We start from the raw sequence: 20,596 nt of genomic DNA, 5'->3' as shown, positions 1-20,596 counted from the left end.
TAAAGTTGTTTATGTCTTGTGCATACGATTTATGCCGACGCTGGCGCGTTTCATAAGTCAGTGCAGGACTATTTTTAATTTGAAGAAGCAGTTAAGCAGTCCGTGGAGGGAAGTCCCATTTTGCAAGCCTAGACACTGGGCAGATCTTAAGAATAGATATTCGCTGTTGTTCTTTGTATGTTATGTCTGTCATCCATGTTGACTTTTAGATCAGAAGCGATGTAGTTGTGACCAAGAAATTACTGTTCTTCCATTCACATGTGATAAAGTTGAGGCATAAAATCCTCTTGCCTAAGGAGTGATGTGTGGTTGGTGTGTATCTCCTAAAGAATCTGTCCAGTGTTTGTAGTTTTGTTTTTACAACCTGTTGTTACTGCAGAGAGCACAGCAGGTATCTGTGATCTGGAAAAGATAGGAAGTATTTGGTGGTGGATGGATCTTGCAGCTACTTTCATGCTGTTATTTTTTCCTTTCATCTGCAAGTATTCCCATTTAAAAAACAACCTAACTTAGACCTTTTGTCAGCCGGTGGCAGGTGTGAAATGGTGAAGGCAACATCTGTGCAACTGCTTTCCTGATGCGAGTTTTTATGGATGCTTTCTTGGCAGAGGGTTGGGTTACTTCTGTCCTTCATCTTTTAACTGCCGTCCTTGGGCCAGCCCAAATTGCTTGCGTTAAAAATCGGCATAACTCAGGAGTAGTGTAAGATCAATCTTTTTAATTCTTGTGTCACGTGATTGGATCAGATCGGGTTTAATAAAGTTCACAGCAAATGAGCCAATATTTGAATCAAGGATCAAAGTACTTGGTGTGAGATAAGAAACTTCAAGGTTATGATTGGCTCATTAATAACCTTGCTGGTGTTGTCTAAGTGCAGAACTTCATCATTTCAGGCTAATATTCCTTCTTTGTTACAACAGTTATCTGTGCTCTGTCAGCTCTGACTGGCATTTGCATCCAACCCAAGCAGTGCTGGCAACATTTTGAATGCAGGATTTCCTGTTCTTCGCTATCTAGATTAGAGTTCTAGAAGTGCTTTCATTTGTAAGAAGTTTTTATTGTCGTTAAAGTGGAAGCATATGTGTTTAGTAACAAAAGCTTTTGTACGCTCATTTATACTAATAATACTTGTCTATTTTGTACACAGAAGTGAATATATATATGTATATATGTAAATATACAGAGGAACAAATGTACTTGGTTGCAGAAGCCAAGTATTATAGCGAAGGAAAATTGCTATCATTAAGTTTGAAAAAGGTGGATTAGATGTTTAATTTTAATATTTCCTTGTGCCTTATTTAAGCCCTTGCTGGTGATGACAAAGTTAGCTTCCCATGAAACAAGTCAGGGAGAGGCAGTATTTCAGAATGAAATTACAGCAATATAGGCACGAGAAAGTCAGGGCATAGCAAGTGTTATGACCTGTGCGTGAGCTGCTGCCTGCAGGCTCACCTGCATTGAGCTCTGAGCTCCTGCACTAAGTAGGCCTTGCTGTCAGCTTTGCTTTTGTTGTGGAATGAGTATGGATGAAAGTATGTACCTGGACAGTGATTGCAGTGCAGCTGAGGCACAATGCCTTGAGTCGAAAACCTAATATAAAAACATATTTTGCGTGATGACATTGATTACAATAACTTACGTGTGTTAGTCTCCCCTATATGGGGCTCTTGTACCATGTGTGGCTTTGGATATGGTTAATGTACTCTTCAATTTCTTCCTGTGACATAAAGTAATAATTTTAATGTGAATTATTAGTTTCTATATTTTGGAATCAAAAGTACAGTTAGCAGATAGAGTTTGCCATTGCAAATCTAGTTTAACTGTCAAGGGTGGGTGTTCCGTACATGAATGCCTTTGTGAAGTTCTCTTCATGTGTGTTGTTACAGCGGCCTTGTGCATCTATTTATGATCTATTTATTTTTTCCACCTCCTTTTCCAGGTGAAGCAGGAGCTGTAGAAGGAAGACCTGGTGGCTCGCAATCATGCCGTTCCCCTTTGGCAAATCCCACAAGTCTCCTGCAGACATAGTGAAGAACCTGAAGGAAAGTATGGCAGTTCTAGAAAAGCAGGATATATCTGACAAGAAGGCAGAAAAGGTATGGTTGGAACTTTCAAGTTGCTAAACATTGATTAAATGGAAGAAAACAAAGAGGAAAAATTTACAGCTCTTTGCTCTGAACCAGTTATGATTTGTGTTATACTCCGATAAAGGACAGGCTGTGATGTACCTTTGAAATGGTGTACTTTGCGTTACTTGGCTTTGTGTTTTTATAGCACTGGCAGCTGTTGTGATACTTAAAATATTTGTCTTGGAGTTGTAGGACGTTGCAGGTGTTAATAAGCAGTTCAGTCATACAGATTTCCCATGCTCTTGCCCACTGTAGTAGCTTTATTGATGTGCTTTTGTGCTTGACTGTGTGAGTGGTCATAGAGTCCAAAGAGAAAGACCATAGAGGTCTTTGAGCTTTTTCTTCAGCCCACAAGAAGATGGCAAGGCTTCTATTTCCTGTACTACTGCAGTGCTCTTTAAATAGGGTGGTTTGCTACTTCAGGATCTGTACCTGTCTTTCAGGATCTCTGCCTTGCAACAGTCATTTACTTCTCAACTGGTAATCTGGATAGCTTCATTAAAAATTACCTGCACGTTCATCCTGCATGCAGCTGCTCCCTACCTACCGACTTGTCTAAGGGGTTATTTACAGTTCAGATAAAGTTTCTCCTTCAAGCTCAGTACCAGTCAAAAGGCACCAGCACTTCTTAGAAAAAAAACACCCATGCTTCAAACTGAAGCACAAAACAAAATGACCCCCCTCCTCATGTCTGCCAGCTTCTGAAGCAGGCTATGATATGCCCCTTGAATCCTCTCCTAGCAGTAACTGTTCTGTTAATGCCATTCTTGGCATCCTTACAGAGTCAAGCACAGAGGTTAGTCACAAACTTTTCCATGCTCGCCAGTACTTCTAAGCACAGTTCGGCCAGCCTCTGCACATTGTTTCATCCAGATTTGCTGCTACTGTTCAAAGTGCAAGAGAAGCTGGATTTTAACTATAGCCATCTTCATCCTGATCCTCTGTAGGATCAGCATCTTACGCCCCAGTGCCAGGATGTGATGCATTCCAGATTTCTTGTAGCGTACTACAGTGGTTTTTCCTAGATGCTTTTCTGTCTTGCTAGGGCTTTGTGGTCCTGTGCAGAGTGCATGCTCTTGTCTCGTTCTATTCTTTATCCTAGCCCATGACAGAGCGTTAGCACAAAAGCTGGGAGGGTTTTCATTAGCTGCTGCTTTTCTTCTTTCTCTATTCAGACATGCACCATGAGAAGATGGGTAGGTGTGTTGTGAGGGGTGTGAGAATAGGACTCGGCACTGCCTCCTTTATCTAAGCCTCACTCTTAATTCTTGGAGATGTAGCTCGATGTTGAAGTCTGTACTCTTGTGTCATCTTTTCTTTTTGTGTAGATGTCTAATAAGAAACAGGCCAGCTTCATTCCTTTGTGCATAGCTGTGCACTGTATCACATGCCTTGTTCTTGGTGCTTTAAGTACAGATTATTACATACAACTGGCTTCTTGCTGGTCTTTAATCCCAGACCTCCATCTTCTTTAAAGACCTCATTTGTGAGCCATCTTTGACAACAAATAATGTACTAAGCCTGCATGGCTTCATCCTGTATTGTAAGAGGCTATACATTTTGCACAAAGGAGGAAAGAGGAGACAAGTTCACCAGGTTAGATGTAAGAAGGGTTAAATACTGACAATCACAGGACTGATGTGGGTGGTGCTGGCCTCTGTCATCCTCATTATTCACAGAGGAGATCAGAGGAATCTGAATTTTCACAACGCCTGTTCCTGTGCGTCCTTCTGTGGGTTCTTCAGGAAATAATTGTTTTGTTGGCAAGCCAAGACATCTGTGAAGGTGACTGTGGCTGTAGCAGGTTATCTTGGGTTCTTAGATAGTTTGCTGGTTTGACAGAGAAGGCTTTTCATTGTACTACAAGCTGGTCAAATCTTCAGAGGTTTAACTCTGATTAAACATCTTGAATTCACACCCACTTCCTATCCAGTCTGTTAGTGCATTTGTAGCCAGTCAGATAGCTACAGGGAGCTTTCAGGGCTGGGTATCCTGCTGCATATGCAGTGTTTGCTACTTTCTATGGTGAGAACACCATTTGGGTGTTACTTTTGTGTGTGTTACTTGTCTTACGCTACATTGTATCTTAAATTAAGGATACACAGTTGCATATCTGTATTACTCATGAACAAGCAGAACTTAAATTATACATATAAATTAGACTATGAATGCTTCAGCATACCTGGAAGTGAACAGAACGTTTTAAAATCAATCATTTTAAATATTTCTTTTACAAAATTAAGTTCATTGTATTGTTTTATACATTATGAGCTTCCACAGACAAGCCAGTACTTTTCTACTGCAGTATGACAGTGGTTTGCCTTTAACATGCAGTACAGGATAGTTGCTACCACGCAGTAGTAGTGCTGTTCTGTTATGCACAGGATGTGCTCTGACAGATTCCAAGCATGCTTGGAAATACAGAGTTGTAAGAAAGAAGTATACTGATAATTTCCCCTAGAAATTAAAGCTGTATTTAATTACCATTTTAAATGCCTTGGATTATTTACAGAAAAAGATGTGAAACAACAGTAGTGGTCCTGATGCATCTTATGCAATTATGAAACATTCTGCCCTGTAATACTGCAAAATTTGCTTTATAAATAGAAATCTGAAGCTTGAGAGGTGAATTCTAGTTGCATGTTAGTCTGTATGTTTTTGAACTGTGTACGTACTGGGGAAAAATTAACCAGGTAATTTTCCAGGTCATTTTGAAACATTGTTTAGGTTTGCAGTACATACTTAGGAAATGAGATTCCAAGTGCCTTCAGAAGCCAAAGTGTGCCTCACTGCTGACAGTGCCTCCCATACCAAGGCTGAGTGACTGCTGACTGCACTTTGTTACTTAGGACAGTGGCAATAGATGGCCACCTTTTATTCTATTTGAAGGGTAACTTCAGGAAGTTGAAAAGACTAATGACATCTGAAAAATGTTCAACAAAAATGCTGTTAGCTTTCCTTCCTTTGCTTTCTTCTTCAGCAAGGAAAATCTTTTCATATAAGTGGGACTTACTCGTGAGCTATTACATTAGTTAGTATTTTATTCTTGTCTCTTCTTCCTCTTTGGCTTACATTAGCATTTATTTTTATGCTGCCATTTCATTTAATTTGTGGCGCACATTTACTATCTTGAAGGTAAACATTTACTGACATAATAGACGTGTTCTTCCCTACCCTCTGACCTTGGCTTAACCTGCTCATGGCAGCTTCAGTTTTGGCTTTCTGGTAATAGTTTCAGCCATGCTGTTAACTCATGTAGGTTGATGAATGGTAGAAAGGATGGTAGAAAATTAAGGGGGGGGGGGGGGGGGAAGATAACCAACAACACAGTTTTTTTGGCTGAAATGAAATTCAGAAAGTCACGGTCTCTCTAGTTTAACCAGCTCAATTAATCGGACAGAGTACTACAACGTGCTATTTTATGTGATTCATCTGTCAGATTATAAATAGTGTCATGGTGCTGGAGATGTAGATTGAGGTTTTATTCAGTGAGCTAACACTGAAATTTACAGAGCAGTGAAATTTTGGATTTGTTGTGCACGTTTGTGCCATGAGTTCAGGGCTGAGAGAAAACTAAAGGTTAAGTACTCTTCCTTGCCAGCTGCTGTGGGCTTTGATTAACAACTCAAAGGATCCAGTAAGGGGCAAAGGTTGTTGGTATTCTTTTTTCTCTTCTTTTTTTAATTGTTGGAAGTAGGGAGTGAGAAGACTTCCTTCTCTTCTAATGGAACTGGGCTCTTTGTGGCAGATGTCTGCTGACAACTGGCGTAAGCATTTTTTGCCTTTAAACAAGTGGCACTGATATACATAAAATAGTATTTTCTGCTTTTGATCATTTTCTAGGCTAGACAAAATGATCTCTAAACAGAGGCTCAAACTTGTAGGCAATTTACAGTAACAGCCACAGGCTTAGAGCCCACTGAGCAGCACTGGTTTGTAAGTAAAGGTGAGTATTTTGTCATAAAACTCAAGTATTGCAGCTGTACAAATCTAAGTGAGGCATTTGGTATCTTGGGAGTATCCATGAAATACCCTGGAGTATGGAATAAACCACAGTGGTTTGTAGCTGTAAAGATGTGTAACAAATTTTGGGGCGACAGTCATACATGTGACTTTGTGGAGTCTTATTTTTAAGTAATACCTTCCTATTACTGACATAAAGAAAGAAACACAGGAGTTTTTGTTTCCTCTGCTTCCTTTTTTAGTTCTGTACTCTGACCTATCATCAGATATTGTTCATTGTCTGACACCACTGAATGGATATCACAGCAGTGCTCTGCCCCATGATTGCTCCTCCTCAGTATTGAGAACCTGTATAATGTACATATACATTCTGTATTTATAACACATACTCTGTGTGTATGTTCCATTAGAATACGTATGATTAATTCTGCTTTTCTTTTGATCTTGGGTTGGTTTCTCATTGTTGCTTTTTTTCTTTTTTTTTTTTTTTCCCACTGGGCAATGATTTTGGTATTTGTATCTTAGGAAGCAATGCTAGGTAGCACTGACAAAAGCAATACCAGGTAGCATTGACAAGCAATACAAGGTAGCCTTTTCTTGTCTGTCTTGGATTTCTGAATTAGTTTTTCACTTAACTCTTGATATTTACTGTAGCATTACATGTTCAGGTGTAACTAACAAACTTCCATCCTGCACCTGAAGTGATGAAGCTAACTCTGCACACTGTGCATCTATTACAGCTCCAGGAATGCAGCAGAGTGGAGAGAGATTCTAGAAGAAGTCAGCACGAGTTTATTTTCAGTCCTTTTGAGTTTTAGAGTGGAAGAGGAAGGAATACAGAAATGGGATCTTCTGCAGCTGTTGTGCATCAGAAAACATTAGTTGTTGATACAGTACTTACAGGAAAATGTCATATTTCTACATTTGTGTGGATCCAGAAGTCATAGTTGGGCAAAGTAGAGGCACTGGTACTTTTAACTGCAGGCATGTCCTCAGTGTTGCCACTGTCCTACTTAAAACAGCTCCTAAAACCTCAGCGTTTTTTTCTTCTCCCATCTTGCTTCCTAAATTGGTGTTCAGGGGCAAACTGCAGTAGAATACTTTATTGCTTCTTTCTCTTTCCTTGGTAGCAGTGCTTCAAGGGCATCTCTCTGTAGCCCTGTGTTTGACAGGCATTCTTCTTCTTTTCCTAGTAAAGCTGCATTTCTTCTGAATTATAAAGAAATAGACCAGTTGTGTGGCATAATGTGGCAAGCTGGCTTTCTCAGTCTACTTCTGTAGGGGATGCCATGCATCAAAGCAGTCAGAATGAACGCTTGCTTCTTGCTGTCTTACGGAGTGCAGAAAATCCGTGGAATTTAAATGAAGGAGCAGACAGCTGGGAGTTAGTGAGAAAATGGTGGCAGCGTGGAGTAGAAAGTTGTGGAGGAGCAAAAAATGATCTAGTGTCTCCTTAAAGGTCACAGGCTCCTTACTTGCATACCTAACAAAGCTGGAATGGCTTCGGCTTTAATAGCACATGGGTCATGCTTATGTCTCTCTAGATATAACCCACAGATGAGAAATCTTCCTACGCGTCCTTTACAAGACAGGCAATATCCAGAAAGTTCTCATTCTTTCCCTTTATTAATTTTCCATGTGCTACCAAATGAATGCTTTAGAATACATGCATACCTTATTGTCAGATTCATCTAATTACTAAAAATGAGTGCACTCACAGCCCATTCATACCTTTTAGGCACGTGAAGAATGAATGTAATATGGCCAAACCCATTATATCTGATAATCATTTTTCAGTGTTTTATCCCAAAGCTATGCTATACAAACATATGTATTTGAAGTAGTTCTTCCCTCTCCCCTCCAAGATAACTGTGCTTTTAAGATTCAGAAGTGAATGTTTAGAAGTGTTCTTGCAGATCTTGTTTACATAAAAGATCTCTGCCTCCACTGCTAAGTGTTGCTCCAGTCTGGGGAGCCACAGGCATTCTTTGCACTGGCTTCCCAATGTGAGTAATGTCTCTTTTGATGTCTTCTGGACTTCAGATGGGAAGCTTCTGATGCTTCCATTTGTCCCTTTTATTGAAGTTTTCTATGGAAGACTTGCTCTTTGTGGGTCCAGCTGCCAATTTGTTCTTGTATACCAAGAGAACTTGAAGATTTGGATAAGGTCCTCTTCTGGGTTTCCATTTGGAAAGGAAAGAATTCATTCATAGTGACTGTGTTGTGAAGCTGGTATTTGCCAGGAGATCCACAGTGTGTAAAATCTACAGAAGGAGGTCAGGTGTCTCTCTGGGCAGGTTGCTACACAAGCACACATCTCTGTTGTGTTTTCCAGTCTGATCCCGTGTACCTCTGTTGTACAGAATGGAAATGCTGTCCGGTTCCTTTCATACTGTCGCTATTCTTTAGGAGATTTTTGAATGGGAAGCTTAGAAGCATTGAAAAAGAAGAGATTTTACTTTTGATTAAATTGCTTGTCATGTCTCTGCCTTGTTATTTTTTAATAGCACAGAACAACCTTATTTGCAGAAAGATTATTGTTTTCTTAACAGGTTGTCATTTCCTGATTTATTTATTTTTCTCTGTCATGCAAGCGTGCAGTTGTTAAGAATAACGATATGCAGTTACAAAGACAAATGGTATTCTCTGTGCTCTGTCTTATTTCTGTTTCCCCCTGTTTTCTTCAGGCCACCGAGGAGGTCTCAAAAAACCTTGTTGCCATGAAGGAAATCTTATATGGCACAAATGAAAAAGAGCCACAGACAGAAGCTGTGGCACAGCTTGCTCAGGAGCTGTACAACAGTGGTCTCCTTAGTACCCTTGTCGCTGACTTGCAGCTAATCGATTTTGAGGTAAGAAAATAGTTGTTTTGTGTATTGTAAATGTTAAAATGAATGCGTCTGAATTCCTGTCGCTTCCATTGGTTTTAAACATCTTCCGATCTACAGCTTTTGTTTTCTGGCCAGGAGAAAGGGAACTGGGTATCCCAAACAATCTAGGAAATAAAGCTAATCCTGAATACAAATTCAATGATTTTAGGCACATAATCTGCCCAAAATGGAAGTAGATAAACCACTGCTCCTAATGCAATGATTCTGTTAAAATTATGGCATAATCCTTAATTATTGTACTAATAGCACTCTGAACACAAGCTACGCTACTGCATGCCATGTCTGTGTTCTCATCTTGTTAAAGTAAATTACTTTGAAAAGAAAACAACGGTAACGTTTTTGAAGAGTTTTAATTATGTGAGGTAAAGCTGCTCCGGTTTTTCTGTCTTTGGAAATGATGCAACCTGTTTCTTTCTTCTTACTGTTTTTTGTTTATATATCAAAAAGCCACAGTATTTTATTGATTACTTCAAAATAGCATCACTTAATGTCCAGTGTGTCTTCATGCAAACCTCTGTCTGACATTTGTCATCACATTACATAGAATAATTCAGTTCCCAACTCCATAGAGAGAAACCACCCCGTTTAGTTACAAGGAATTGCAATACAATTGGATTTTTCTGTTTTCCCCGAGGTCCCACAAGAACTGTGTGGCTGTCCAGGAAAGGAGCCAAAGCCCATGTATCACACTCCACAGCCTTGACCATAAAGGCCATACCACTTAAGATTGCTTAAAGACACTATTGTTCATAACCAAGTTGTTCATGATGCAAACAGAACAGTTTCAAGTCCTATTGTAGCATGACAATCCCTAAATAATAACTTTCTTCCCTGTTCTTTTCCTCTCACCCCTCCACCCCACCCATAACTGCCTCTGATTTGTGTTTAATTGTAATACAGTTGTATTTTTTTTTTCCCCTCTACCCATGCAAATGTTTACAGCAAACATAAAACATTCAGGTTGTTAAGTAAGCAAGGAGACCTGGGAAAGTTGAGATACAGTGTTGAAATATGACAGCCTTTAATTGCCGAAGAAAGGAAATCATGAAACGTCATCTGGATTCTGCTGACCTCTAGATTCTTATCAGCTTCATGTTTACTCAGCTCAGTTTTTAGAGAAGGAAACATTCATTATCTGCTGGTGATGAAGAATGATAACAGTTTGTACAAGCTTGCTCTCATTAAAGAGAGCTATTCATTTTATTCTAAGGGGACTTAAGAAGATTGCAAGTAGTTTCCTGCTTTAGATTTTCTGCTACTTTGTTACACAAGGATATTATCTTTTCCCCTTGAGAAACAAGTCATTCACTTGCTTTCCAGGCTGGGCCTTGTCTGCTTTTTAAGGATGGGGTCTGGCAGACCTCCCAGCTATTGTTTTCCTTAGAATTAATGTCAACACACCTGTGTCCCAAACCTGCACTAGCTTCCCATGTAATACAAAGTCATCAGATGCTGGTGCTCATATCCCAGAACTCTATGATTTGGAATCTACTGTATTTTAAATGATTTTTCTATTACAGAGAGAGATAGAAACTTTATTTCCTGTTGGCTCTAAAACTTGAGGGTTGAGTTTAGCGTTTGGTACTTCCTTTGCCATTGTAAAGCTTGAAATTAGTCAAAGATGAAGGAAATACCATCTTTTTTTGGTTAAAGCTCTGCTCTTCTTGAAGACATCTTTTTTTGTTGCTGAGCTAACAGAGAAGGGACCATTTACTCAGACTCTTGAACAATGTCAAATGTACTTGAATGTGAACAGAATGGTTAAAAAACCCACAAAAAAACAGGCAAAAACTTCATGTTTTTTAATCTTGTAATTAGAAACTGTGACTGTCAGAATCTTGCTGGGCCTGGAAGGCCTGGAAGACCTGTTTAAAATGATATTCGTGCCTGGAAGTTTTCTTTCCAAGTAGAGCACTGCACAAAACCATCTACTTAGCAAAGCTATGGAGTTTTCAGTTATCACCCCATGGATCTGTGCCCATAGGAGAGATGGCATCCCTTGTAGAATTGTATTCTTTGTTCTTGCTGGTTTTGAAATGGAGTGGGGGGGAAAAATAAAGCAAACAAAAACCCCTTTTGCATGAGGGAGCCTGAATCCTTCTGCTGGGAAGACAATGCCAGCACAGTTGTACTCTCACCTCTTGCAGTCGTGACTACTGGCACAAGGGCTGGTGCCTGTTTGCCCCTGTTAGCCATGAGGTCACTTAGCAGTGCATGCTGCTTAACAATAACTAGGCTTGGAATTACCTTGTACCGCTGTCAGTTCACTTAGGTGAATAATACAGAAATGCTGTTTTTGCTGCTGAATCCAAAGGAAATAGTGAGATGTACAGCAAAATTGACAATATTAGTGAATGAGAGTTGATGTCTGTATTATGTGGAGGTTGAGTAAAGCAGCCTGGAACACTGCTCTACTCATTTCAGAACAAAGAGTGCTGGTGTTGCTTTGGGCTGGCTTGCAACTGAATTGTAATTGAGAAAACAAGCATTTACAAACAAACTCTTATATCCTGAAAACAACAGACCCTCAAATGGCCCGTGGTAATTCACAAACATGAATTTGGAAAACTGCAGCCCTCCTACGTTAGTTACAAATGTTTGGGGTTTTTTTCCTTACACAGTCTTCTTTATGTTGATTAGAAAACTGAACTAGCTTTGACTAATGGTTGCAAATTAAATATACCTTGAATTTTACTTAATAACTTACTAATGTGACGTATGGAATATATGATACTGGGTAGATAGAGATTGTCAAGAAAAATGCTTTGTGTTTGGTCTTTGTGTGTATGGCATTCAGGAATCCTTCCTGTGGAGCTGCTTAACAGCGTTACTTGCAAGTCCAGGTGTAGCACAGGTTTGCCTGGGGTTTTTTTTGGGTAACAGCTAACAGGACATAGCCTTGTAGTTGTCTTTATGGCAGTTTCAGATTGCAAGTTAATTGCACAAATCTGGCTTTTAAATGATGTATGTGAATGATGGAGAAAGTGCTCATGTTTATCATCAGCTTTTTGTCCATACCAGTTTGGCATCTTTAGCTGTGTTCTTATATGTCTGAGAAGAAGTAGATAAGAAGTGTGTGTATATATATACATATATATATATATATATACAAGATAATGTTTTCAACTGCTTTTATGCTACCTGGTGCTAACATTGTGTGTATAATTTGTGCTGATTCCAGCATCTGGTTCTCACTCACACTGCTGTGTCTGTTGAAAAATGTGAGACTTGTATTTTAGGTCAGTGGGTCTCTTTGTAGTTCTTAACTAATGGTTTTACCTCCAAAAGTGTCAGTTTTAAATAGAATGTTAACACTGCAGGCAGAAGTGCCATAATGAGCCATGGATGGTGGCATTGTGCCTTTCCAGAGAACGGAGTGGGTAATGGAATGTTGAGGACACACACTTGGAGGCAGGAGCACAGCTTAAAACCAGAATGTTATTAGCAAAAATAACCAACAAGCAAGAATAAAAACAAGTCCTGGAGACCGAAGCTACATAGAATGTCAGATGAAACCTACACTGGCTTTATTTTTTCATGTAATTAACCTGCGATCTGGCGATGCATGAGTTGATGATGTGTAATTACTGTTTGGATAGAGGCCTTGAATACTATGCTGAACTGCTCGTGTTTCTGACAGGGCAAAAAGGATGTCGCCCAAATCTTCAACAACATCCTCAGAAGGCAAATTGGTACAAGAACTCCCACAGTTGAATACATCTGCACTCAACAGAATATATTGTTCATGCTATTAAAAGGGTATGTATGCTGTCAGGCTTAAATATGCTTTTTAATGAAGTGAGAAGTTTTTAGAGTCATGGAGAAGCACTGAGTTCTGAAATGTTTTTTTCTTCCCTTGTGGTGTGCTTGATTCTGTTGTTCTTGTCTAAGGGCTACTTCCCCTAAGGAAAGGAAAATCTGAGTAATAAACACCAGATATGTACTTCTGCATGATATATGGCTGAAAATTGAGAACTGATAGTAAACTAAATTATTCTTAGCGGAATATTGCAAACATTCTCCTTTTGGTGTATTATATGATCCCACTGAAGTTATTTCCTTCTGAACTTACTCATTTATCAAGTATTAAGTTGTGGATTTGTTTGGGGTTTTTTTTGTTTGTTTGTTTTCTCTTAACCAGTGTCCTTTCCAGTTCCCTGTCCTATTCCCTGCTTTTAGCTTGTCTTACGCATGTTATTTGTAGTGATTCATACTCCTGTGGTCACAGGACCAAACAAAGGATGACTCAGGGTACACAGTGAGTGCCAGGCTACTCTTTCTTCCTCTCTTCTCGTGTTTTTTCTGGTGCTGGTTATTGGAGAGCAGCACTGCACTGAAGACATGGTTGCACACCAAGAGTTGTGGATCTCAAATGTGAAAGCAGAAATGTATTTTCAGAGCTTTCTTGTTAAAATAAGATTTTCTTATGAATTGACAACGTGCTCTCTCCATATAAAAAATAATTGCCCACATTTCTATTAGCATTAATAAGCAAAGTTTGAAAACTGGTATCCCAATGTGTTATTTTAGGATAGAATGTTCATCAATATTTAAAGAACAAAACACAAAAACCTGTTCTTGGAATGTTCTTTCAAGTATTCATTTTATCTTTTGTGTTAAAGCTGCCGGGTAGGGTTACTTCAGTGAGCTGCTCTGGTCTGCAGCTGGGAAGTACTTATTCCACTTACTGGGATAGCAGGGGGATAAAGGAAAGGGACGTGCTTTCCAATAAGACATTTGCCTACATTACTGTGGTAGCCCTGAGATGTGAAGCTAATCAAATATATTTTTAACATTTAAACAGGAAGCTTTATTTTGTTTCTCCCTTTCCTTCCCCCTTGCTTCATGGTAGCAGCTGGAGATGCTGCCTGAGTTCAGTGTGAAACCTGCCTCCTACACAGGGCACGAGGAGATTTTCTTTTATGCTGTGTAAGATGTGCAGTGCTGGAGGTGCTTTGATTTTATTCATCTTTTTTCCTGTGCTGCAGCAGTGATCCTGGGAAGAAGCAAGATTTAGATGGCAGAAGGACAAAATGACTGTTAATTGTGGCATAATAGGAAAGAGAATATTGGTTCAGTACTTCTTCAAAGCAATTCAATGTGAAGCTGAATTTGAGATGCAGAGAGATGGAACTACTTTCTCAGCATGCTCTTGTTGAAGTGTGACTGAATGAGGGCTGCAACACACTTGTCCTGGTTTTTATACTGTGTTGTCACTCTTCAGAGGGATTGCTGAAACACATTCATAAGTCAGGATATTTGAAATGGGCATTTAATTAGCTTTAATGACTGCAGTGCTACATCTGGAATCTATCTGAGTCAAATTGATGCAAATTTAAACTCTGTGGTGAGTTACAAAAAGTCCAGTAGATTCCAAGACTTCATGACAAATTAAATAGGAAAGTATAGCAACATTTAATGTGAGAATTGATTCATAAGCAGATGGTTTTGTGTGGTAATTTAATTAGTGCATAGCACACACAATGATGCATTGCTCCAGAAGTATGCTGGTGAATTTAAATCAGCTTCTGATGAATTGGGACCAAGGCCTTTTTGGGTGGGAGGTGAAATGTCGTATAAGGGACTTCAACCGCTCCAGAAGCAGGTATGTAGGGGTAGCCACAACTTCTCTGTGGATCAGTATAGCTTACGTTGCAACTTGCTGAGGTTAGTCTCAGGAAAGCAGGCCCACATTCGTCCAGTTTCCCACTACTAGTGTGCTTGGGAACACCAGCAGCTAGTAGCAAGCATTGGGGCCTATTTCTATCAAATAGATCTTAGGCTGTTGTGAGACTTGGGCAGCTGCTGTTGGTGTGTGCTTAGGTGAGCTGAGAGAACACTGTAGTTTGTACTTGTTCAGAAAAGCCTGCCAAGAAAGTGTAGCAACAGTTTCTAAATGAAGCCATCCCCACAGCTTTGTTGTTTGTCATAGGCCTGGTGGTGATGGGTTGATGGTTGGACTTGATGATCTTGTGGTCGTTTCCAACCATGATGATTCCATAATTCTATGGGTGTGTTCCAGAAGGTTCTTGTCAGATACTGCAGATACTCTGCCTAGGGCGGTAAAGACTCAGCTGCAGAGGATGGTGTTCAGTATCACCCTCAAATCAGGGGACACTGCCAACAGCTCAAGCTGGAAGCCCATATAGAGTGATGCTGAGAAATGGTTTCATGAAAGAGTGGCCATGATCATAAGTCCAGTATTAGCAACCATTTAGCATCAAAACTGAAACTAAGGATAGTCTTGTGTAAATTGTTGTTGGGTAGAACCATGCAGCTTTCCCAGATGTCTGCAAGAGCACCAATATGAGAAGAAGGGAAAGAAAGGAACTGATTTTGAGTATGAGGAAAATATTTTTCAGTCTTCTCATTTTATAAAAGCAATTTGTATTGGTAATAACTTGGCAATAAAGCAGCAGTGATTTCAGTAATACTTCAGGTAAGTATTTCAAAGTGAAATTACACAGAAACGAGTACCTCTAATGCTCTGAATTTCTGCTTATGTGATAGCACAGCAGATTGTAATTGGCAAGGTAGGATTTTGGAGGCATCTGTAAAGAACATGCGGGTTTTCTATTGTCTTGTTTTAAACAGGTACGAATCTCCAGAAATTGCTCTAAATTGTGGGATAATGCTTAGAGAATGCATCAGACACGAACCGCTTGCTAAAATCATCTTGTGGTCAGAACAATTCTATGATTTCTTCAGATATGTGGAAATGTCGACATTTGACATTGCTTCAGATGCGTTTGCCACATTCAAGGTAATTTCTATACTGTATTTAAATCATTTCTGTAGTCCCCAAAAACACTCCCAAGAAAACAGAAGTAGTTACAGGACTGTGAGCGTGATATTTATCAGTATCAAATAGTGGCTCTTAACCTCTCGACTGTGTGTAGTTCTGTGAAGAGCAAGTGTAGCTTTGATTCATGAACATCGTTCTTCAGTGCTAGTTCTGCAGGCCTGTGTGAGTCAACACAAAACACAGCAGACTTTTCCTAACTGATGCCAAGCCCTTAGGAATGTGCAAGTCTTGTGTACCCACAGTTTATTCAGAACGTATGTGTAATGTATAACTATTGTAGTGAAAATGCTGGTTTTGTGCTCTTTTACAGGATTTACTTACAAGACACAAGTTGCTAAGCGCAGAATTTTTGGAACAGCATTATGATAGGGTGAGTGAATACATTTTATTGTTGAGAGTTCTGTAGTGCTGTGTGTCTCCAAAGAAGAAGAATCTGTGTTTTCATTCCTTGTTTAGGTGCCTTTGGGAAATTTACATGCAATATTAAACCAAATGAAATCGGTCATTTCTGCCAGGTAGATAAAATTAACGTTAGGACTTACTGAACATGAGGACTGTAACGAGAGGCTGAGGCTAAAAGCTAATTCAGTGAGAAGGCGTTTGTTCCACTAGAGGGAACCCTTTCCAAGGCTATTTCCTTGTGTGTACGCGTGTGACAACCAAACATTGTGAGATCATCGTTGTCCTCCTCCTGGGACTCCTGCAATTAACGAGCATTGTTCAGTACCAGGAACTGCTCTAGTTTAACTAATAGTGACATAACTGCTTCTAACACATTGCAATCTAAACACTGAAGCCTCCTCAATTTTTTTTTTTAAGGCATTTACAGTACTGGCTCAGGGAAACTACTGAGATTTCAGATTTGGCTTGTGATTTTGTTTGCAAATTTCCATCTCCTCCAGTATTTTATAGTAATTTAGTATAAGAGCACTTGAAAAGGTCTTAACTATTCTTTTTGTCCTGTGTTTAGTTCTTCAGTGAATACGAGAAGTTACTTCATTCAGAAAACTATGTGACAAAGAGACAGTCACTTAAGGTAAGGCAGTTCTATGTTCTTCAGTGCAAAGTTAGAGAGTGCCTTTAATGTATGTGCCAATTTTTAGCAGAGGTGGCACTTCTAGGGGATTTCATATTGTTCCTTCAGTGGTGCTCCTCACCGTGGGAGGTTCTGTGTGCTTCACTGAGCTTTATGGCGCTTCATTTGCTGGCATAAGTCTTAGGAGGCAGAGGAAATATGAGTACAAAATCTTCTGAGTTTTCCACCTTTGTTTTGCATCCTCCCTGGACAAAATAGGTAGTGAAAGAAGCACAGATATTCCTCATTTAGATTGCCAGCTCCCTTTTCTTACCAGACTCTTTAGGTTAACGTGTAACATTTTTTTTTAATGGGAAAAAAAATGAAGTTGTGGGGGGGGAAAAAGCATCAAAAAGATTTTGTTTTTTTCTTTATTTTCTTTCCAATTCATAACAAAGGAGGAATAAAAGGAGATTTTGCATTTGCCTGTTGAGAAAAGGGGTGTTTGAGTTCCAATCTTTCTGCTTTTACTGAGCGATGTTGGTTACTCAGTGTGTTTGAAAGTCCTTACGAACAGGTTCTGTCATCTCTTCTTTCACCTTTTCACTTCTAGCTTCTTGGTGAATTATTATTGGACAGACACAACTTCACGATTATGACAAAATACATCAGTAAACCTGAAAATCTCAAACTAATGATGAACCTTCTACGAGACAAGAGTCGTAACATTCAGTTTGAGGCCTTTCACGTGTTTAAGGTAAATTTAAGAGCAAGCATATACACACACACAAATATACACAAACAAAATGAAAAGAAAGCTCCACTAAAACAGCAACCAAACAAAAACCATCAGGAGTTTGTTTAGTAGAGTAAACTGCTTAGCTGATCCTCAAATGAAGTGCAGCAGAATAAGGAGGAATCCATTGTTTTAGGGAAGCGTGAATTATCTTGGAGTTCAGAAGTGTTTTTGTCATACTGTGTGACACTATAAAGAATAGCAATTCGAGCAATTCAGCTGAATTTCAAAGCCTAAATGTTGTTTACATGTTAAAAAAAAGGTCTGTTCTGACTTAGCAGCATACAGGCAAATAACTGAGAGCTTACAGTAACAGCATGGGGTACAAAAGTTTTTAGTAAACTTGAATATACCCATCTGATGTTATATGTAATATAGAATGATGTGTTTGCTACAGGATTTAACTGTGGAATGTCTGAACTGGCTTCTGCAGAGGGTACTGTGTCTAACAGCTCCCATGGCCTGAATTTACTTCAGTACTTCCTTTTCTTGTCTGTGTACAATTTGGAATATTGAATAACTAAAATGTCATTTTCAGTTACAATCATCCCTGTTTTGTTGGCTAGATTTATTTTTTTTTATCTAAGCCTCCTGTTTCCCACTGTTACACTGAATGCCTTTTATTGTCTTGCAGGTGTTTGTAGCCAACCCTAACAAGACGCAGCCTATATTAGACATCCTTCTAAAGAACCAGACCAAACTCATTGAGTTCCTCAGCAAGTTTCAGAATGACAGGACCGAGGACGAACAATTTAATGATGAGAAGACCTATTTAGTTAAACAGATCAGGGATTTGAAGAGACCAGCACAGCAAGAAGCTTAATCTCCAGTAAACCCCTATAATATTAAACCCAAATTCAGCAGTTGCTGTTAGATATTCAGCATCAGGCACTCTTATCGATTCATGAGGAACATTACTGCTAATCTGCTGTTCAGTGAACGGTTTTTGTTTTTCTTTTTTTCTTCCTTAGTCCAAGTTGAAAAACATAGCTGCTGCTTTCTTGCACAATGTGGACTTTCTTGATATTTGTGTCATTTCAGAATTCAAAGACACTGCTTGTTTTATGAGCCCTGAAAAGAAAGATTCTAGGTTCATGAACGCAAACATATAGATAATAGTTTGGTTTAGGAAAGAAGGTATTAATGTAGTTAAGTAAAAGGTTGCATGCTTGCAAATCTGAATAAATCTGTATGTTTGCACTTACCTTGTTTGAGATACGAGCACAACGTGACCTGTGCATACCTGGCACCATAGTATAAGATTACATGCCTTGATTAAAAAACAAATAAATAAATTGTGCAGTGCTTTATTTGTAATCAAAGGGGAAATGTATCTAAGATGTGAGCTTGTTGGGATAAACAGTTGTCTTGCAAATAAACTGATATTGAAACTTAGCAACTTTTAAAAGAGTGACATCTCAAGGTCCATAAGGAAAATGTATATATGCCTTTCACTGCTTTCCAGGTTTTTTGGACATGGTTTGATTTTTCTGGGAATCGACTTGTAAACTTGGAAATATGTTCTAAGGGGTTTTGTTAATTTTGCTTTAAAGGTATTTCAGACAGTAGACCTAGCAGTGACATTTTGCGTTTCATTTCAACGATGCTTGCTGGTTTCTTTTGTATATAACTCCTAGGATGCTCATTTCTTTAAAATATGATTTAATTTGTACAGCAGAGGAATGTTATTGTATTAGTCTGTAACTATTACCTAATATTGAGTTTTGCAAAATGAATGCTCATATGTAATTGAATACTTCAGATCACATGGAAATGCTGATTTAACGATCCTAAGTACTGCAGCATTAAAAGAAAAAAGCCACCAACAAATTCTTTGTACTCACTTATCTAACGGGGTGCCATCAATTAGGCTAGGCTGACATAGAGAACTGGAACCCTATCTACTAGAATCTTACCAGATAACATTGGCCTTATTCAATTAAGCTAGCGTTGTGCTCACCAGATCTGCAGATGGCAAAACGTGATGCTAAATTAAGATGGATTCTTCTCACTTCTGGGGAGCCTGCAGTGCATCGTTCCTGTCTTACAATAGTTAACTCAGTATGTAGTTGTGCGAGTGAATGAACTGATTCCCTCTGACTTCAAGAACCAGAATTACATAGTTGTCCTAGAGTAACAAAATGATTTTCCTTTGTTGATTTTGTTCTTTAATGCTGCAAACTATCAGTATTTATAAAAGAAAAAAAAAAAACAAATGATTTTGCACCATTTTTTTGTTACTGTGACCATACAAAAGGAATCTACTAAATATAGCTAAACAATGTTATTGAAGTTGTATTTATCCATCGTATAGTAATGCTAAGATCACAACCTACCAAGCGTACGGATTGGAGTCTGAAAGTTCAAATTCTGCATGGCTGAATCTGATTGAGAATGCTATAGAAAATGTTTGTTGCTTCCTGTCCTCTTCCTAATTAAAATATTCCGCAGTCAGCAAGATGAAACTCCTAAGTGACATCTAAAGCCAGTTTGAAAGCCTTCACAAGGGAAGTTGGGTAGCTCCAGAAAATCGAGCCTTTTCACCCAGTAGTTTAAAATTGCTCTTAACATTTTAATTGGCCTTTTTCAGGTCTTTTAATGTCCTTTGCAAATGGGTTCATTTTGCCTACTGGGAGGAAAAGAGCTGACTGTTCCTGGATATTGCTTATGCGGGCAGGCAGAATTGGCCACAAGATGGTATTGTAGTTCAGGACTAACAGGTTATTACTTTCTTGGTTTATCGTAGCTGAATGGAAGATGTTGTTTGCCAAGTTACCATAAGGCTTCCTCTTTAGAAAAGCATAGAAGTGTTATATATGTAAAGATGTGAAAACATTTGGACTGGGATGTAGGTTACTCTGTCTTAGGTCTTGGAAGTAATGGCTAAGGTAACTTCTTTAATGCGTGATAACATTTGAACGTTGGCTTTCGGAAAGAAGTTGTATGAAATTAAAGCTCATGTGACGTGCTTTTCGTATTAAAAAAGACCCAGCTGTT

At 39.0% G+C, this 20,596-nt stretch overlaps 1 protein-coding gene across 3 annotated transcripts in view; it reads left to right on the top strand.

Annotated features, from left to right (window-relative positions):
* Positions 1-20,596, top strand: part of CAB39 (calcium binding protein 39) — a 33,506-nt gene extending 12,910 nt beyond the window's left edge. For all 3 annotated transcript variants that reach the window (XM_072344994.1, XM_072344995.1, XM_072344996.1), the window contains exons 2-9: positions 1,940-2,096; positions 8,780-8,944; positions 12,624-12,742; positions 15,578-15,746; positions 16,099-16,158; positions 16,759-16,824; positions 17,417-17,560; positions 18,234-20,596. In XM_072344994.1, coding sequence (XP_072201095.1) covers positions 1,983-2,096; positions 8,780-8,944; positions 12,624-12,742; positions 15,578-15,746; positions 16,099-16,158; positions 16,759-16,824; positions 17,417-17,560; positions 18,234-18,422 — 1,026 coding nt within the window. In that variant the 5' untranslated portion in view covers positions 1,940-1,982 and the 3' untranslated portion in view covers positions 18,423-20,596. The remainder of the gene's footprint in view (positions 1-1,939; positions 2,097-8,779; positions 8,945-12,623; positions 12,743-15,577; positions 15,747-16,098; positions 16,159-16,758; positions 16,825-17,416; positions 17,561-18,233) is intronic.

This window comes from Excalfactoria chinensis, chromosome 9 (genome assembly GCF_039878825.1).
Source record: "Excalfactoria chinensis isolate bCotChi1 chromosome 9, bCotChi1.hap2, whole genome shotgun sequence".
NCBI classification, from domain to species: domain Eukaryota; kingdom Metazoa; phylum Chordata; class Aves; order Galliformes; family Phasianidae; genus Excalfactoria; species Excalfactoria chinensis.
This window is presented reverse-complemented; position numbering and strand designations above follow the sequence as displayed.